General features: G+C 48.0%; 1 protein-coding gene across 1 annotated transcript; it reads left to right on the forward strand.

Moving 5' to 3' along the window:
- Positions 1 to 2,256: 2,256 nt before the first annotated feature.
- Positions 2,257 to 19,284, forward strand: wnt3 (wingless-type MMTV integration site family, member 3). The gene is made up of 4 exons (XM_053413915.1): positions 2,257 to 2,336; positions 13,330 to 13,571; positions 16,272 to 16,537; positions 18,805 to 19,284. The coding sequence occupies exons 1-4, from the start codon at positions 2,257 to 2,259 to the stop codon at positions 19,282 to 19,284; spliced, it is 1,068 nt and encodes a 355-aa protein (XP_053269890.1).
- Positions 19,285 to 19,548: the final 264 nt, after the last annotated feature.

Here is a 19,548-nt window from a genome sequence, read left to right on the forward strand (position 1 = left end):
GCTGGGTGAAGGGGGGCACTCCACTGCTGACCTCCAGACTTTGGTCACCGTGGCCCGGTCCCTGCGGTGGGCACCGGGCACCGGGCCCCAGAGTGCACGCTCCCAGCCCCTGCTGAGCGACCTTCCAGCCCCCTGAGCCCGCCGAGCTCAGTGGTGCCCTGGAGGTCCTCTGCAGAAAGGTCCCCGGGCGACAGGGGGCGGCACCGAGAGATTCTTTGCTTCAGTTTAAATATATTTAAAATCACTTAAGAGCGACACAGTTCATACTGGAGGGACGTCGGTTACACACTCGGTGCAGGGAAAGTGTCACATTTGAGTCACCAGTCATCATAAACTCTAATATTTGATAAAAAACAGCTACCAGAGTCCAATAAAATCACTTTGTTTCTCTTGCTGCATTATTAAATTAGTATGAAATCAATAAAACATTTGTGTTTGAACGCATTATGACCTCCCTCGCTTGGAAGCAGATCTCCCAAAGGCTGGTTTCCATATGGCTCCACACTCCCAGTCTGCCGTGAGGTAATCCATCTGGTCTGACGAAGCCGTAAAACGTCCTTTTATAGATTAATCTTCATATTCTAAAACTACTGTTTACGTCCAAATGGGCCTTTTAATGCAGCTCCGAGGGGGATTCTCCTGTTTTGGGTTCTTCTTCACACTTACTTTTTGGAGAATCGTGTGCTGGGACTGAACTGCAGGGGAACAGGCCTCTGAGGGGCGTGCAGCTAAGAACCAGCAGAAAACTGGTGGCTCGATTAAAACAGTCCCGACGCTAAAGAAACTTCGAAACCTCACTTTTCATAAAAAGTTATGTTCTGTGAAGTCATGTGTGAAATTTGCAGCAATGCACCCCGTCATTACTGGTTTGAAAATGTCTTTCACAGTGGCCACGTCTTTGGTGGTCACTCTTTCCATGACGGCCGACCGGTGATCCCCCGAGACTCAACTCCCCGACTAGATTGTTATCACCGCCACGACCGAGGACTTCTGTTTGATGTCGGCCCGGGCGTCTTGTTTGTATTCGCCCCTGCTCTGGTTTCCTTGAGTGGGAATCGAACGCGTGGATACTCCAGGCTGAGTCCATCACAAGTGTCCCACCCTCCTCTTTCACTCTCTATCTCTTTCCCTCCTCCGTCACCCCTCCTGTCCCGCGGCTGCTCGCCCCGCAGCCCATCACAATGACAATGGTGTCGATGTAAGTTGTGTTGCCTTTAGGCCGCCGGAGCATATAACCCCTGCATGCCGGGCCCGGCCACCGCCGCACTTTACGGCTTTATTGTGTCCCCCTTTATGTTCTCCCCTGTTGGGGTGGGCGGACAACAATTTGGAAAATTCACTGTATATATGCGTGTGTGTGTGTGTGTGTGTGTGAGTGAGTTTGTGTGTGTGCAGTGTGTATCCGGATCAATTAGTCAGGGCACAACCCCTAAAAATCAATATGTCAGCCTGTGAGTGTCGTGAGGAGCAGCCGGCCGGCGTCCGCTCACCTCCAGCCGCTGACACATTCTCCTTTTCTTGTTTTGTGTAATCACGTAAAGGAAACAAGTTGTGTAACAAGCCGACTCTACCTTTTTTCATGTGTCCCTCCCTATACCTCCCTCTCCCGTTTCCCTCCCTCCCTCTTTTTCACTCTTTCCTTTCTTTTCCACATTACCAGGGGGTGGCGTGTGATTGACAGATGGGAACGAATAATAATTTTTTTTTTCTTTTTCGTAACCTAAGGCCATCTCCTGTGATTGGCTTGCCAGCTGACATCTCCCAAAAAAAAAAAAAACTCATTCTCCCCCCACCTACCCCCCCCCCCCCCCCTCTCCTCCTCCACCCCACTCCGCACCCTTCTCTCCGCCACCCCCCCTTTAATATTGGGCCTGTGGATGAGGCATCCTGAGGGAGAAAAAAGTAGAGAGAGAGAGAGAGAAAAAGATATCTACCTTAGGGAAGAACCTCAGAGAGAGGGAGGGAAGGAGAGGACGGGTAGGAGCGTGTGCATGTGTGTGAGAGACACTTATTCTCTTAACTACTGGGAGACAGACACACTTTCCTGGCCCGACTCAAAAGAAGGGGGGAAAACAGGAGGAAGATTCTTTTTTTTTTTTTTTTTTTTTTGCAAATATCATTTTAATTTTCCCCTTCATTCAACAATCAAGCTGCCCTAAAGCTCCTCTTCCTGGAAAACTCTTCTTCACTGCCTACTGGAAGTTCTATGCATTGATCCCTTTGCCCTCCTCACACACACTTGCAAAGGCTTACCTCATGGATTTGTATCTGATTGGATATTTGATGTGTGTGTGGTTGTCCAGCTCGCGGGTGCTTGGAGGCTATCCCATCTGGTGGTGAGTACAAATCCACAGTTTCAGCATCAGACCCCTATGGCCACAGAAAGAGAGAGACTTTTATATATATTTTTTTTTTTTTTTTTTGGTCAAATGATCATTTTCTGAGGGGGCAGAATGTGCACTTTCAGTTGACTGCGTGGAAAAATGTTCTCCGGCCCCATTCCCAAAAAATCTTAACCTCAAATACGAGTGTAACGGAAAAGGCTCGCCGTGCTTTTCCCCTCCACACTCACGTCCATTTATCACATTGGAGCATGTTGTGATGCACGGAGGCAGAATTTTTTTTGAGTTGTGGAGCCGTTAAATTACCAAAGATGTGGAGTTATTTCTCTGAATTAAAGGAGAAGAGCTTGTTAGCGAGCGGTTGCCATGTTGGTTTGAATTGAAGGAGCGAGGGGCTGCGGAGCGTTTCAGTCGGATCTTTGAGTTATTACATAAAACAGAAGTGATGCTGCTGGTGAAGAAGCCTCAGAACAGAATCCTCTTCTCCTCCACCATCATCAAGTTCTTTCTTGAAACACGAGCATATCATTTTGTGAGTTCCTCAGGAACAATCATGACTTATATGATCAGGGTCAATTATGGTTTTGTTTTGCTGTTGTGCGTCAGCGTCCCACACTCAGGCCGCCGGCCCCCGACACATGACGTGCATTCATGTGAATTGTTGTTTTTTATTTGTCGGCTTTTTCTTTTTATGTTATTCATTGGTCGTGCATTCAACGCACATTTTTTTTTAAGCGCACTGACAAAGTTGCACACAATTAAAAAAGAAAGAAATATTTGCATTCTTGCCATGGGGCATCAGCTGTAATTAAATCAATCCATTAGAAAAAAAGAGAAACAGTTGAGCATATCATCTTGCTTCTCAATTGTACCACAGCCACCCCCCCCCCTACCCCCCCACCCCACCCCTCCACTAAGGATTTGTCAGGAGACAATATGTGTAGGTGCCGCAGGGTTTAATTCTTTGTTAAATTATCCCAGATCGCTTTTGGCCCCCGACAACTGAAATTTAGAGGTTTATCTCATTACATATTCAGCTACATTCAGCTGACCTCATAGCTCCTGGTCTCCTTTTGTAACATAAAGCTTCAATTTTGGTGATATTTGCGTGGGCGTATGACAAAGCTCTTTTGGCTCACGACACAATACTTGTCAGAGCTGCTGCACTTTTACTTGCCCAACTAGCATATGGTCCCAGTGCGCTGCTGTCCAAACCACTAGCATCTTCTGGTTTCACTTACAGAGCAGGCAGCTGCCAAGCACACAGGCCACAGGGTTGAAGTGTAAATGGCAGAGAGGACTTTACACCCAGTCCTGAACCATCAGACACCAGTGACAAAGAGCCTGGCTTCTTCTCTCTGTGCCTGTGAATTACCTGCAGCTGCTTTGTTTAACCAGCTTACATGACACTGGTGTAATGTTCGAACCTCAACAAAGCAAACCACCTTTGATTTTGGGTAACACATATTTTTTAATGCAGGCCGGCGTACCGAGGGGGCTGGGGGGGGGGGGGGGGAGATGAAAAGCCGAGCCGTAGCTCCAGGTGACTGGGCAGGTGCTGACGAATGGGTGTCAGGCCGCGCTGTCAGTGGCATCAGCCCCGCGGTGCTGAACGTGTCCACAGAGGAGACGAAATGAGGTGGTGTGTCAAACAAGAGGGTGCCGGGTTTCAGCGAGGGCCCCGGCAGACTCCTCTCGGCTTCTGTCTCAGGGGCGAGGACTTGGCCATAAATTCTCAAGCCACGGTGGGACGGGTTGGAGGGGAAGAGGAGGTTTGACTGCTGTATGCCTGGCAGCCTTGCTTTTACAAGACGGGGTGTTGAAAACAAAACAGAGCATAAATAACTCAAAGGTGATTTGCACATATGCATGCATGCGGACGAGGTGCAGCAGGGAGAAGAGGGAACAGGAGGGTTTGGAGAGGTGAGCGGGGCAGTGGGTTGTCTTTTTGAAATGCAAGAATGTTGGAGAAGAAGTGGTTTTGCAGCAAAAAGGGGGAAATCTGAGTTTGGGAGAATTTACGACGGCAGAGTGAGGTCCTGTTAATCCACAGGTCTCACAGCGTCTCTCTCCGATAATCTAACCACGCCTGGCCTGAGAAATAACTCTGCTCTTTGACTCTATGCATGTTTAATATCAAAAAGTAGGAGCCTGACGTGCCAAAGCTGTTAATAAGAGTCTCTATTGTGCTACTGCTGCTATTGTGTTGAGTCCGTGTGTCTTAACCTATCAACATCCTATTTGGAGAGCAGCTCAAAGTGCAGCGCGAGCCAGCACAGTGTTTGTGTTCCTGCATAAACAGCGGTGGATGTAAGTGCATGATGACAGTCACTTTCAACAAGGAATTACCGCGGCTGAACGCCGTCCAACGCCAGCCACCGAGCACCAGAGTCGATTATCGGTTTAGCTCTGTCATGTCACACCGCGCGGCCACGAGAGCTTCCAATCCAATAACTGTTATTCTCCTAATCCCACGCTATCATCGCCGCGGCTCCAGATGCATCGAGAGAGCAGAGACACCGTGAGGTTTGTGTGAATCTTTCTGGAGCTGGCTGGGATTTGAAGTCGTCTCATGCAGATACAGTTTGCAGTTACTCGGGATGCACGGTGTTGGGGGGTGTAGAACAACACAGGGAACAAAGGGAGGAAGAAGAAATGATAGAATTGAAATTTACAAATGTCTCAACGTCTTAAATAACAGGTCAGCGTGAAGGTTGCTGTTCCTGAAATCATCTCAATCTAGATTTCTCTGGTTCTGCTTCACTTCCACTGCAGGTGAAAAGTCAAAATCAAGTCTGACAATCTGAAATGAGTAATAACGAAAAGTAATGCAAGTCATAAAGGGCTCATGTTCAATCACAAATTAAGTAAAGCTGTATCACCAGGACCAAGACAATGTGCAGAGGGACACATTTGAAGTATCACACGTACAAGCCTTCTGTGTGAAAATGAATTCCGGACACGATTAAGGCTTTTCACATCCTCTAATTAAATTTGGGGAGCATGCATAGGCTTAACCACGGCTTCCTGACTAATATTGTGTTTGCTCTACTTGTGGAAGTTTTTTGGGAACCTCACTAATATCAGTCGTACCTCTCGAAAAGATCTCGAGTAAATCCTTTCCAGATCAACCTGAGCGGATTAAAGAGGCTCTAGAGTCCATCTCTGGGTCTCAGGAATGTCATTATCTGACTGTGACACCCCCCCCCCCCCCCTCATCACCACCACCACCACCACCATCACCACCTCCACCAATCCTCCATCCAGTCGTCAACCCCGACCAACCGGAGAGGGGTTCACTTAAATGATTCTTAATGCGAGAAAATCTTCCGCCTGCCGCTCAGTGTGAACAGATCAGGGATGTTCGGGGGTTTTATAGAAAAGAGCAGGAAAAGTCCAGAAGAAGGTGATTCATAAGAAACATCAGGGTTCCATTCTGAATGGCCTGAGGCCCGCTGCAGAGCCGGGGTCAAAGGCAGACGTGGACTAAAGCCCGAGAGAAATGTCTCCACGAGGAGCGAATATGAAGAAATGTGTATTTACCAGTTGTCTGTGTGAGGAATGTTTGAAAATGACTTGAGCTCAGGAGCAGGTGCATCTTCATCGCTGAGAAGCATCACTGAGGAGAATATTGTTTAAGAAGTTGAGCAGGAAAACTTTCATTTCGAAGAATCACAATAAATATCTAGAGTTGGCACATTTCTCAGCTTCAGATTGGAGGTAAACTTTATTCGCTATCGTGCAGCAGCTGAAAAAAGCCTTTACCCGAATAAGAGCACATTTAAATCCACACACTCATGAACACCAGGCCTCCGAAATATCTCATATTTCATAAAGATTCACATGTAATTCTCCGGGACTTTAACGGAAATAGAACAAACTTCCAATGTTAAAGGAAGTGAACCTAAACAAACAACAAGGTGACAACAATTCCCTTAAATTCAATCAAGTTGCACCAAAGTACAAACTCATCGGTATCAGTTCCTTCTATCCGTCTGTTTTATTCCATGAATTATGAATTATGAAATATTCCCAACGAAATTGGTGAAAATGTATTTAACAGATTAAATGACACCCTATCTGGCAACGTTAAAGCAAAAAAAAAAAAAGGAAGCTAGATCAACAGGTTCTACTGGATCTGCGCTTTAATTTAATGGTTTCTTTCTTGTCTCATTGTTCCAACAAGATTCATGGAAATCTGCGTAACAAACAAACAAACAAACAAACAAACAAACAAACAGACATCTCCTTGGCAGATGTAATAATACACCGGTCGTGTTCCTAGTTATCTCCCACATCTTTACACCGGTGTGTCGTCTGTGGTCGTGCACGTGAGACGACACGATCCAGTGGAGCCCGAGCGAGGTGAGAGGTTCAAAGGAGAGTGGTATTTCAAAGCAGCGAGGGCGAGTCCTAATCTCCAGCCTCCATCAAAGGACATGCAAAACGCTCGTGTAGGAAATGACCGAGTCCCGCAGCGCACGGCTATTAGGTGCACTAAAAAACACAGGCCAGGACGGTTCCTCAAAGGGAGCACGGCCACGGCCCCGGGCATAGGGATCATTAGGGGACACACACACACAGACACACACACACACACACACACACACACACACACACAAGACACACACACCATATTTAAAGTCTTCATTACCTGGCTGATCTCACCTGTATGGCTTGTTACAGAAGTTCATTATCAGCAGCTTCTCTGACACTCAGGGTCGGTGACAGAGAGGATCACACCTGAGCAGCCGGGATTCGACCCTCAGGTCAAACTAAACAAACCGGAACATGCAGCGTGGACAGGAGGAGAGGACGATCACTCAATGTCTGGGATCCACTTTATATCGTCATGTTCAGAAAGTGTCTCTGGAATCACACGACTTCATCTGAATGAGATTAGTGAAGACGCAGTGAGAGACAAGAAGGTCAATCAGCTCATTCCTACTCCAAACACACTGAAAGTCACTAGATCCAGATTCTTATTTGGATCTGCACCAAACAAGCAAACATTTTCTTTAAGATATCTGAATTATTCTCTGAGGAATCAACTGGAATGTTGAAAAATGCCCGGTATAAAAAAAAAAGTAGTTTTTGCCTAATTCTGCTCACAGACAAACAAATGCAGAGGATTCTGGCTGTGGTAATAATTTGCTGGGTTATGGGATTGGGAATCTTTCAAGTTTGAATTTCATTACTTATACAAAATACAAAATACAATTTCTAATATATCAAATTGAGAAATATAATAATATATCTATAACAAGATCTGACCTGAAGTTTGATGCCAGTATTTTGTACAGTTCAGCCCGAAACAAATAAAGTATTGACATGAAACCACATGGCTCTTTGCATGGGTGAACATGTAAAATGTAAAAGCAAAAATATACAGGATTATTAGATTGATAAAGGCGGGAACCTGCAGATGAGAGGGTAATGAGTTTATAAACTCTCGGCCGGGACGCCACGCTAACGGGTTCGAAAAGTCAACAGCAGTTTTTTTTTTTTTTTATTACATCTGTTCGAAGATTCCAGTCGTAGATTCCAGACAATCCATTACGAGTTATGATTTGCATAGGATGCATAACTGCAGAGAATCCGAGCAGCGGTGCCAACAAGCAGCCGCTAATGAGCAGTGTCAGGGAACAATGTGCTGTTTGAGTTGTGGTTCATTCCCAGTCCCTCACGACTCCCAGTCAAACAAGCTGTGTCCACCTCAGGCAGCCCGACACCGAGCTTCCCGGCTGACGCTCCTGCTTCTCCCTGACAGGCAGCTTTACAAGTTTATACCTTGTTCGGTTTTCCCTCGGCGCGTCTCCATGTTTGTGACTGCAGGGCCTCCTTGTCCCGACTCCACACTCCCTGCTGCAGTCTGCACAGGGGAAGCCAGAGGAGGCAGAAGAACAGGTTGAAACATTTTTTCTGGGGTCCTGTCATTTTTTTATCTGATCAGCCAGGAGCTGTTGGACCACAAATCAAAAGTGTGCCAAAGAGACGACAACAGAAAACACAGGCAGCAGCTTTGCATTCCAGGTTCCACCAGGAAAAGTCCCATCCCCGGGCCTCGCTTGGCCCAGTTACTCTCTGTCGAGTGGCTTCATCTCCCCCAGACTCTGCTGTGGGATCCACAGATGAGATGTTTTCAGACTCTGACTTCACTCCTCGTTTAGCAGGCGCGATGCCCCGCGGGCGAATCTGACAAGTTGAGCTGAGGAGTGAGCATATAGAGGTAAATCAGAGGTAGATTAAAGTTTAATGCAAACAGTGTTTTCAGTCTCCTACTGCAGTGACAGAGCCCACTTGGTACGCAGCGCTCCAGGCTCCAGGCGCTAACTCGGCACAAGCTAACGTTATTGATTTCTCTGTAATGAAATAAGTGAACTTGTTTGGACGCGGGTTGGAACACGTGTCAAATCCTTTCTCACTCCTTGTTGAGTTTATCTGTTTCTTTTTTTTTTTAGACTTTTTTTTAATTTAGCTTTCAAAAAACAATATGCATTTCCAGACTTTCTTTGTCCATTTTTTCAACTGTATACACTATTGTTATACATGTTATTCAGGTACAGTATGCAATGCATGGAACAAACAACAAACATCAAACAGTGCTCACTCCAAGAGAAAAACAAGGGGGATAAGAATAAGAACAAATAATTGGTTACATACATAATTTAATAAATTAAAAGGGGAAAGAAAAAAGAAAAACAGGTAAAAATTAAAATAAAACCAGGGATAAAGAAATTGTAATTGTCCACTCCAGGATGTAGTATCATAGGTGCTATATATGCTTTTCCGAGAGGATGGTGTATAATGTATGTGAGTAGGGAGAGTTTGCAGAGGCCGAGTTTATCTGTTTCAAACATTTATAAATAACATAAATGACCATAAGTTACTATTTTCAGTTTATAATTGACAATGAAGTTGAAAGTTTTCAAATCTAAACTTGCTATTTGCTTATTAAATGAAAGACAGGAGATAAAAAAAAAAGGAATAATTAAAATCCAACCCTAGAAAAAACAATCCTGGAAATTTACAAACTTGGAAAGGGATCCAAAAATGAAACCATCAGAATCCCACCCTCACTGTGGCCCTCCGCGTACGAGGTGGAGTTTAACACATCATCACCCGGAGAGCGTCTCAGCGTGTCATTAAACGAAATTTGGAAAAAATTATATCATCACGTTTAACAGTTTTCAGCTTGTTGCAGAACAAAGGCCGTTAAAATGATTGCACAGGATGGGCATTAGGAAAAATGCACCCACCCTTTTCCTCTCATGAGTGATAACGTGGTTGGAAGTGAAAACTTAACAAGTAGCAACTCAACCCTTGTTTCACTGAGATGATTATGAATATAAACGACTGATGATGTGTTTAACTGCAGCTCGTACGCGAAGTGGCCACCGTGAGGGTTCGATTCTGATGGTTTCATCTAACGCTGCTTTCTAAGTTCATCAAAGTTTTAAAAAACTGTTTCAACAAACAAAACCGATATAAGCAAACAAGCTAATATGGCTACAAGCTAATGTTTCTACAAGCTTTTGCAGATTACACACTAAATATGAGGTTAACCCTGAAAAATGATATAATTGGATGTAGTCTTCATCATTTTACGTTTAATATCTCATTCTTCTTTTTTTGTTTAAATACAACAACAAATCGTGAATATGCTAAAGTGTCTGACGATACCTGAATAAAGACGGAAACTGGAAGAATCTTATCTACACGCTTTTTTTGTTGTTGATTATTACACCAAGGTTTGATATGAGGATCTTTATCAAAGTCAAGTTCACCTCAGAGAACCTGAGTTTGTGTACGAGCAACATCCCATCAAGACGAGTTTCCAGTTTACTCCTGGTGCAGACAGCCTGAAGATCAACTCTCCCAGTTCTCTGATACCTGAACGAACCCTGGTCTTGAACTTCAGGCCACTGTGCTAAAGGCCGTGGGGTCACATGTCACGTTCTGCTCCACAGGTTCAGAGGTTCACCTGGTACCTCTCCTGCCTCTGGACATGAGAGGCTGTCACACACAGAGGAGCTGATCTGTGCACAGACCTGTGCTACACGCTGACCCCTGTAATGCAGACCTCCCACAAGAGCAGCTGCAACACATTTCTGACTCCACGAGATTCCTTGACTCACCCGTTGACTCAAGAGACAAAACAAAAACAAGATGCAGCTTTTCTAAGCAGCAGACTGAAGAGGAGATTTTTCTGCACCGGGAGCGGTCGGGGCAAAAGTTTGTGTTGACAGTGTCTTGATTGTGTGAATTTCCACCCTTCAGCAAGGTGTGTGGTGGAATCCCTTTGTTTTCCTCCGCCTCATTTCTGTGGTTTCCAGCAGCCCATCATACTTTCAAATCTGCGCAGTTTAGAAAACCGAGAAAAACCCCAACCAAGCCGTAAAACCCCTCCAGGCCAGTAGAGGCCCCATTCGGACCTGCCCGGGCATGCACCTGCCAAGCCCTGCAGTTCGCTGCTGCTCGGCTGCTCGGCTCGGCCCCTGCAGCGGATTCCCCCGGCATTCTGCCTCTGCGGAGGTCTCTGCTGCTCCCTCGCTCGGTCGAGACACGTCGCTTGTGGCTTCCGAGAAGTGAGGCGAAGCAGGCAGGATCAGCGTGGCACACATGTGGTCTGCATGCATGAGTCTGCGTGTGTGTGTCTGTTTGCACGACACGCCTCACAGCCCCCGAGGGTTAAGACTCTCATTAGCACCTCGCCAAAAAGATATCCCTTTCATCTCGTCTGTCCGTACGGATCAAATGAGGCACATCCTTTGCAAACAAAGACAAACAGGCCAGCAGATCCACGGGCTGAAGCCTAAACACCGTGCGGTTCGCTAATTGATTCCACCAGAAATCCTGGATTCACTGGCTAAGGGAATTATATCTCAGCAGTTTAGCTTTCCTTATTGAAACCTAAAATATCCCACAGGATGGCACCGGGCTCTCAATGCAAAGATATATGATTCTAACAAGAGATATTGAACTGATGCTATGGGGGAAAACACCAGAGTTCAAGTCAAAGCTCTGTGCACGGCATCGTTTCGCTGTGGTCCCATCTCACGACTCAGACATCAAAGGGCACTAACCAAACCAGCAGACAGTGTAATTAAGGTCCTTAGTCACTCAGTCACCAGACAGAGTGAAGTCAGCAACACTTGAACTCAGTGATGTCGACGGGGTATCGGCAGATGAGCTAATGAGGCTGCTCATCGCTCGGGTGAACTCGAGATGGATGAGGTCGATCAAGTGAGAGAGTCGGCAGAAGAACATCAAACTGGGCAAAACAGCATTTTAACTTTAGACTCTGAAGTCGTGGGACATGTCTTTATGCACACAGTGTTTCTGCTAGTTTCACTGCTCCGTCTCTGTTTGAAACTCACGAGCTGTTTGTTGTGTATCAGCGTCAGTCATCAAGTGACTCACTCTGATTATGTGAACATCATATATCCATGAGACCAGCTGGAAACCGGCCCAGCCTCACGTCTCAGTGCGTAAGCTCCCCTTGATCAGACCTTGATCCCCGAGAGCCTGCTGCAACAATGCTCACCTGAGATCAAATACAGTGAGCGGGGGGGGGGGGGAGAGGGGCTGATGGGACGTGGGTGGAGGGGGGCAGGGTTTTGGTGGCGGCCATGAGTAGAAAGCAAAAGTGCACAAGAGCCGTGAACCTATCTGAGGGGGGATTTTTTTTTCACCGTGACTTCAATGGCTTAACTTCTGTGTCGGGGTGGGGCACGGCGCTGCACTCATCTGTCAGAGTCAGTGGCTGCTGTGATTGGGTTGCGCCCCGCGGGGGTCCTGAGGTCATCCTGAGTGGCGCTCTGATCTGATCTGTGTCAATTGTTCCTCCGTGGTCGTCTCACGGCTTCCAGCGCCACGCTGTCCGCCAAGTGCCGGAGCGTCCACGCTGGGGACGAGCTGGAATTGGCAGCAACTCTCCAGATCGACTGAAGTAACACAGAGAATCATGGAAAACACGGGAGAAATATATAAACAAGAAATCTGAGTCCGACTTCCTACAAAGCAAAGTTTTGTTTAAGCTTGTCATCACAAAAGCGTGTTAAAACACGGGCACGGCAATCATCTCTTCTCCCTCTCTTTTATTTAATAGAAACCAATTAAAATTAATTACTTGAATGAAACTATAATGGTTTCTGGCATCTCAAGATGATCTGTCTCATGGTGGTGATTAATCCCTGCTCTGGCACATCAGCACGGGCCTTCTGGTGAGACAAGCATCTTTAGATATCTTGTTTTTGTCCGTCTCCAGTGAAGCTCGGCTCCTTTCTTACAACATCAACTCCAGAACAAGCAGATTATTGATGCTGCAGGTGTTCTGGTAAATTAGAAATTGTACAAAGGGGCTTTTTCTAAACTAAGCAGACAGGTTCTTGTGTGTTATCTGTCAGATCGGCAGGTCTGTGTATGCTAACAAGTGCTTTGAAAAGTCAGAGCTAATAGCTTGTATCCCTGCCCTGAAGTGGGCCTATTAGCATCCTCCTCCTCCTCCTCCTCCTCCTCCTCCACCTCCTCCGCTGCTGCTGCTGCTGGAAAAAAGAGACAAAATAAACAGGAGCTCCTGGTATAAATTACATTAAGCAGATAAGTCAATAAAACACTCCAGTATGAATGAGTGTGTTGTCACAGAGCTCTGCTTACAGTAAAACCTGAGATTAAGAAGGCAGAAGCGGTCCCTCTTGTGGAGGAGCTGCTCTTTCACGGAGGCCTCAGGTCACCACTACCACCAGCGTCACTGCTGTGGGGTTGAGTTCAGGGCACGGGCTTGTACTGTGAGGCGGGTGGCTTAAATTCCCACGTTCTTTAAACTTGTGAACGCCCCAGGGCGGATAAAACACATGCAGAGTTTGTATGTCGAAACTTTTCATTCCTCATCCGTTTACAATAGAGTTTTCAATAGAACATTAAAACTACAAATCTCACGACACATTTTCTGTCTCACTTAACGATGCTCTCCCTCTCTGCGCAGGTCCCTGGCCCTCGGGCAGCAGTACTCCTCTCTGGGCTCCCAACCCATCCTGTGCGGCTCCATCCCCGGCCTGGTGCCCAAGCAGCTGCGCTTCTGCCGCAACTACATCGAGATCATGCCCAGCGTGGCGGAAGGCGTGAAGCTGGGGATCCAGGAGTGCCAGCACCAGTTCAGGGGCCGGCGATGGAACTGCACCACCATCAAGGACAACCTCGCCATCTTTGGCCCAGTGCTAGACAAAGGTAGATTTCTTCTTTGTGCAAGTAGAAGCTGTATTTTTGCAGGGATGCATCTGAAACTGGATTATGTGCCAACCAACACCCAGCTGTAAAAATGTGAGGCTGTATAGCTGCGGCTTTTGCAAGCTGTTACAAAACAGCAGCGTTTACCTGATTTCCAGCCTGAGGCTCATCACTGCTTGTTCTCTGGGCCTTTGCTGACTAGCTGGAGCAATTACAATAATATACACCTTTCCTGGCTGCATCGAGAAACGAGTGCAGCTACAAGCACTGACACATTATCCAACCTCCATCCACTTCAGATTCACAGAGTCAGAGGCTTATTTTCTGTTTTTTATCGACTGTGTTTACACTCTCATGCATGAAAGAGGGTCAGCGAGGTATTCCATCAACAGAGCCCGACCAGTGCAGGTGATGTACTGGTGACATCCATCACACGCTTCACACTCTGAATACTAATTGTGCTTTAAGCGTCCAAGTAAACCTGACAGAAGGGAAACAGTAGGTGCAGGTGTCCCGCTTCGTTCACTCTCCCTAATTATGAAGCTAGAAGTTGTGTGTGTTTGTGAGGCGGCTGATTGGAAATGAATTACCCTGTGTGTCAGAGGGGAAAGAATCTGGGCTGGAATGGGCAGCGTGAGCAGTCCAAGCTCCTCAGTCAAATAAAAGGGAGAGGGGAGGCCAAATGAGATTACAGGCAATAGAAAAGGGCTGGGGGGCTCCGCTCAACCCCTACTGTGCATGAAGACCAGTGCTCGCCTCACACAGTCCAGCTCCCACGGACGCCCCATTCACACGCCCTTTTGACTCTGTCATGAAAACAGGCTGAAAGGGGATCTCTCCCAACCTAGCCTGGGTGTGCGCTCTGGGACAGGGAAGGGAAGGAAGCAAGGGGCGTAGGAAAGGAAGCAGAGAGGAAAGGGGGGTGAAGGATGGAAGTGTTCGACGTTAGGGAGGAGAGCGCTACCAGCCGCGGGCACCGGGCGCTGCGTGTTGGCCATGGCGGTGCAGTTGGTGGACGCCGGGAGGAAACGGGGGGGGGGGGGGCCTGAGGTCCTGTGGTGGGTGGTGGTGTATGGGATTTCAGCTCAGGGTGTCGGTGGAGGGGAGAGGGGAGGGAGTTAGGGAGTTTGGGGAATGCCAGCTCCGGGCAGAGCGGGGCTGTGGGGGCGCGAGTCGCTGGGCCCTTTGTGCGGATAATACAGTGTGACACAAGGGACACAAAGGCGGATTGATGGGCCCAGCAGGTAGCAGGAGCTGCGCTAGCCTTGGCTACCAGCCAGGGCTCCCGGGGCCTAGGGCTCACAGGCCCATGTTGTGGAGGGCCCAGTGAGGCCTGCCAGGGCGAGCGGGGATGCCCAACCTGAGGACTGTGGGTCATCCAATCACGGACGGGTTCACTGGGGTTTTAGACTGAAACTGCATCTTTTTACTGGGAGTGAACAGTGAACATAAATGTATAGAGGCTCTGGATCTCAACAGTCAACACATGCCCTGAAGTTTGTGTTTTTAAAATGTTACCAGACATAAAGTTTGTGTGATTTATGGGTTTGCAGCATCTGCGTTACATTTTCTCAGTAATACACCACATCAGACGAGCCCTCTCCTACATGCACTCACTCACACGTCACACAGCTTCAAGGTTCACTACAAATATTGACCCTCGTGGGATCGTAGCAGATCAACAGGCAAAAACACGGAGCATGAAAAGTGTATTTTTGTTGTGCCTTCTCGTTGAGGGTGGGAAAATATGAGTAGCCTCCAACCAAACACTAGTAAACTGTATCTGTGGCTTCTGTGGCAGCGGAGCAGCACAGGAATTTTCTGGCTTTAGTAGCCGTTGTGGTCTGGGAAACATAAATTTAATTCTCCGGGTCGTGTTCATACAAATTTAAGAACTCCAACGATGACGCAACCGTGCACATCAGGAGCCGAGGCCACTCGATGCTCTTGAGAAGTCAGGCCGCCGCTTAAGGCCACCTCGTACCCTTACCTGTGTGTGTGTGTGTGTCTGTGTGTGTGTGTGTGTAACAGAGCTAGTAGAATGTAACGGGTGAGCCACGGTAAGTGTGCTGTGATTGTGAAACAATGGTGTCTGGTTACATAATAAGCTGTTGCCTTCAAAGGAGGCGTAACTCCATCCCTCAGTGTTGGAGAAGAAGCGGCACTGACACACCGCTCGGTTTCACCAGCAGGCCTTGGGCCTTGGATGGAGGGGTGGGGGGGGGGAGAGGTAGGACGGGGAGTGTGTGTGTGTGTGTGTGAGGGGGGGGGTTGACAACATTCCTGAAACACTATCCAGATGCAAAGCAGCGCACCTCAGGGATGACAGGAGGTCACTGAGATCCCACTGAGCGTTAGGCCGTCGTGACACGACCACAATGGGCTGATGTCACTGCAGGGACTCTGCTGCTCGGCTCCTTCACTCTGCTTCCTCATCACCGCTGATGATCGAATGGAAAAAAGTGTGAACCGTGTTTTCTTATTGTTAAATAAATATGAGAGGTTGGGGGGGTTGGAGGAATGCCTTGCTGTGTTTTTTTACAGGTATGTAAATGTCGCTTCTCAAAGATGAAGTGTTGTGTTAAAAGACGTTTGCCTGGAGGGATCCTGTCTCTGTGGAAGACGGCAGCAGTACATGTTGTCCATGTGGAACAAAAGACTGACTCTGTCTCCCTGTCTGTCTGCATCTGTCCCCCTCAGCGACCAGAGAGTCAGCGTTTGTGCACGCCATCGCCTCGGCCGGCGTCGCCTTCGCAGTGACGCGCTCCTGCGCCGAGGGCACGTCCACCATGTGCGGCTGCGACTCCCATCACAAGGGCCCCCCCGGCGAGGGCTGGAAGTGGGGCGGCTGCAGCGAGGACGCGGAGTTCGGGGTCCTGGTGTCCAGAGAGTTTGCCGACGCCAGAGAGAACCGCCCTGATGCTCGCTCGGCAATGAACCGGCACAACAACGAGGCCGGACGCACGGTAAACAGACACATGTGAAGCCCCCTGTGCAAAGATGTAATATTAATATCCTGTATCCATATTCTGCTCATATTCAGGCTCATAACTCTAATTTGGGTTGTAATTCGAAAAGGTTTCCATACTCTTATGTTCTGAAAACACATCCCTCTACTCATTCTGTCCACTGCTGCAGCTCCTCTCCTCAGCCTCTGTCTGAAACAGTTGGTTTTCGCTCCTGTCTCTTTAAGACCCCCCCCCCCCTCCTGATAGAAAGCAGTCCGCTCTGATTGGTCAGCTGCCCCCTCTCAGCCTCCGTCCTCGCTTTAATTGGCCGGATAGTGAACATATTGAATATCACAGGACCAAACAGATCTGAGAGCAGAGGTTTAATGTTCACAAGATTCACTGAGTATTGTGTACTCAGGTTGTGTTGTTGTGTCAGACGACCTCAGCACATTGTGCGTTACACCAGAAGGTGAAAACTGAAAGTGCAGCAAACTCTGAACGATAAGTTTCTCTGAGACAGAACGAATTCCTCCAGGAAACTTTATCGTTCAGGATTTTATAATTGTTTGTGTGACGGGTCGGGATTTGGTTTTTCGACTCGTCTGCACATTTCTGAGCTTCCACCTGAAAAAGAGCACTCGACTTTGAATGACTGTTTAATTGCTCATCACGGCAACACACCCTCATTGCTGCCTTGCCCCCCCCCCCCACACACACACACCTCGCCTTTCATGCCTTGCATCCCAATGAAATAAAAAAGCCCCTGACAGTCAAATATCCAGAGTTTGAAGAGTTCGGGGAGGAGGGGGGGGGTTTTGGAGAAAGAAGGAAATCAGCCCAGACTTAAAACATCAGTGGCTGCTGTCACCACCGGGAGAAACTAGAATCCCCGGCTGCCGGCCGAGGGGCAAACGGAGGGACCACACGGCAACAAGACAAGTCTTTGATGAGCGCACACAGGAGCAGTCAGAGACCACAGGAGCGAAGTGAACAGCAGCAGTGTCAGGAGCCTGGTCTCCACCTGGCCCTCTCACGCTCCCCTACTTAGCCCCGAGGGCCCCTGGGACCTGATGTTGGCATGACAGGCTCAGTGTGATGTCACCAGTATATCCACCCCCCCCTCCCTCCCCCCTCCTCACCCAGAGGTTCCACCGCCACCTGCTTTCCGCCGCAGCCGAGGGGAATTCTGCAGCTAAATATAGCCGCAGAATTAAAGCACAACACAATAACAACACAAAGGTGGAACTGGCCCCGCGGCAGCACAGTCAGGGAGTGAGCCAGTGACTTCAGAGGGAATCAGGCGCTCTGTGCTCCACAGCTGCACCGCACTTCAGTAAACTGCAGCCGGTGGCGTATTGTTATTCTTGGCCGGCTCCGAGTCTTTAGTGGTTTAGTTCGTCTGCATTATTTAATTTCCTGTTAAACTTCTAACCATCGGATTCCATCAGAGCTGAGGTGGCGACTGTCACACGAGCAATGAGTCACTTCTCAAACCAGCACTTTGAGGATGAGCACATTGTGAAGGAAAGATTCTTTCAGCTTTTTGCTTTATGGATTTAGTTCCTGTGGAAATTGTTAATAAAAGTCCAAAGATCGAAGGCTCCAACAGTAGAAGATCTTTTGGGGTTTATTGACGAAGAGAAATAAATCAGAACATGTGGATCTGCTGCAGTGATGATTTCTACAGAATCACAACATCGAAAATTTTAAATATTCATGACTATGCTTCATGTTTTGGAATCTGCTGAAACTACCGCGACTCCAAGCTGATGGATCTGCCACTCAAAGCCGAGGGGACCTTTTGATCTCAAGTGTTGCTCAAAGGCATGAGGAAATAAAAGTTATTCAAATGTTTCAAATGTTGAACGTTCGCCAGATCCATAAATAACCGCGTTTTGGTTTAGATCAAAAGAGACGTGATGTTTTTTCACTGTTTCTTTCCTCTACTGTGTTATAACGTTTTTATTTGTGAATGTTAAAGTTCCGCAGAGTTGAAAAGACCGATACCTCACGTATCATTGTGATGTCACAATACCCAATCACGACAGATTTAACCAGCTGGCCAATCAGGGGGACTTAAAAAGACAGGAGTGAAGATCAAGTGTTTCAGACAGAGGCTGAAAAGAGGAGCTGCAGCAATTGACAATTAATAACACTAATTTAAATGATCAACTTGAATATCGTGCAGCGTCAGATTCTCTTTAGATTGATGTTAAAATTTCAAATGAATGTATTTTTCCTACAAGTTGAACCTAGATGTGTCCTCTGTCCTCTGTCCTCAGACCATCCTGGACCACATGCACCTGCGCTGCAAGTGCCACGGGCTGTCGGGCAGCTGCGAGGTGAAGACCTGCTGGTGGGCGCAGCCGGACTTCCGCATGCTGGGCGACTACCTGAAGGACAAGTACGACAGCGCCTCGGAGATGGTGGTGGAGAAGCACCGGGAGTCCCGCGGCTGGGTGGAGACGCTGCGGGTCAAGTACGCCTTCTTCAAGCACCCCACCGAGCGCGACCTGGTCTACTACGAGGGCTCGCCCAACTTCTGCGAGCCCAACACGGAGACGGGCTCGTTCGGGACGCGCGACCGGGTCTGCAACGTGTCGTCCCACGGCATCGAGGGCTGCGACCTGCTGTGCTGCGGCCGCGGCCACAACACCCGGACTGAGAAACGCAAGGAGAAGTGTCACTGCATCTTCCACTGGTGCTGCTACGTCAGCTGCCAGGAGTGCGTGCGCGTCTACGACGTGCACACGTGCAAGTGAGAGGAGGCCTCAGGCAAACGGACTGCTGGACTTCAAGTGCTGCCCCCCCCCCCCCCCCACACTAATGCGGATATTTAGCTAAATTACCTTTTTCCCTCTGAAGCTGAAGTCCACACGCAAACAGCTAAAGCTACGGTGGCTGAGAGAGCTAAACACACTGTATAATAAGAAAACAACTTCTGTCACAACACATGACAATACAGAGACGGCTGCAAATTGTGGAGGCGACGCAGGAAATGTTTCCCGGGGACCCAAAGAAGTGAT

Source organism: Pleuronectes platessa, chromosome 21, assembly GCF_947347685.1.
Source record: "Pleuronectes platessa chromosome 21, fPlePla1.1, whole genome shotgun sequence".
In the NCBI taxonomy this organism is placed as follows: Eukaryota; Metazoa; Chordata; class Actinopteri; order Pleuronectiformes; family Pleuronectidae; genus Pleuronectes; species Pleuronectes platessa.

Coding starts and splice junctions, on each gene's coding strand:
- wnt3 (XM_053413915.1), top strand. CDS start 2,257: ATGGATTTGTATCTGATTGGATATTTGATGTGTGTGTGGTTGTCCAGC. Junction 13,572..16,271: donor TGGCCCAGTGCTAGACAAAG/GTAGATTTCTTC, acceptor TGTCCCCCTCAG/CGACCAGAGAGTCAGCGTTT. Junction 16,538..18,804: donor ACAACGAGGCCGGACGCACG/GTAAACAGACAC, acceptor CTCTGTCCTCAG/ACCATCCTGGACCACATGCA.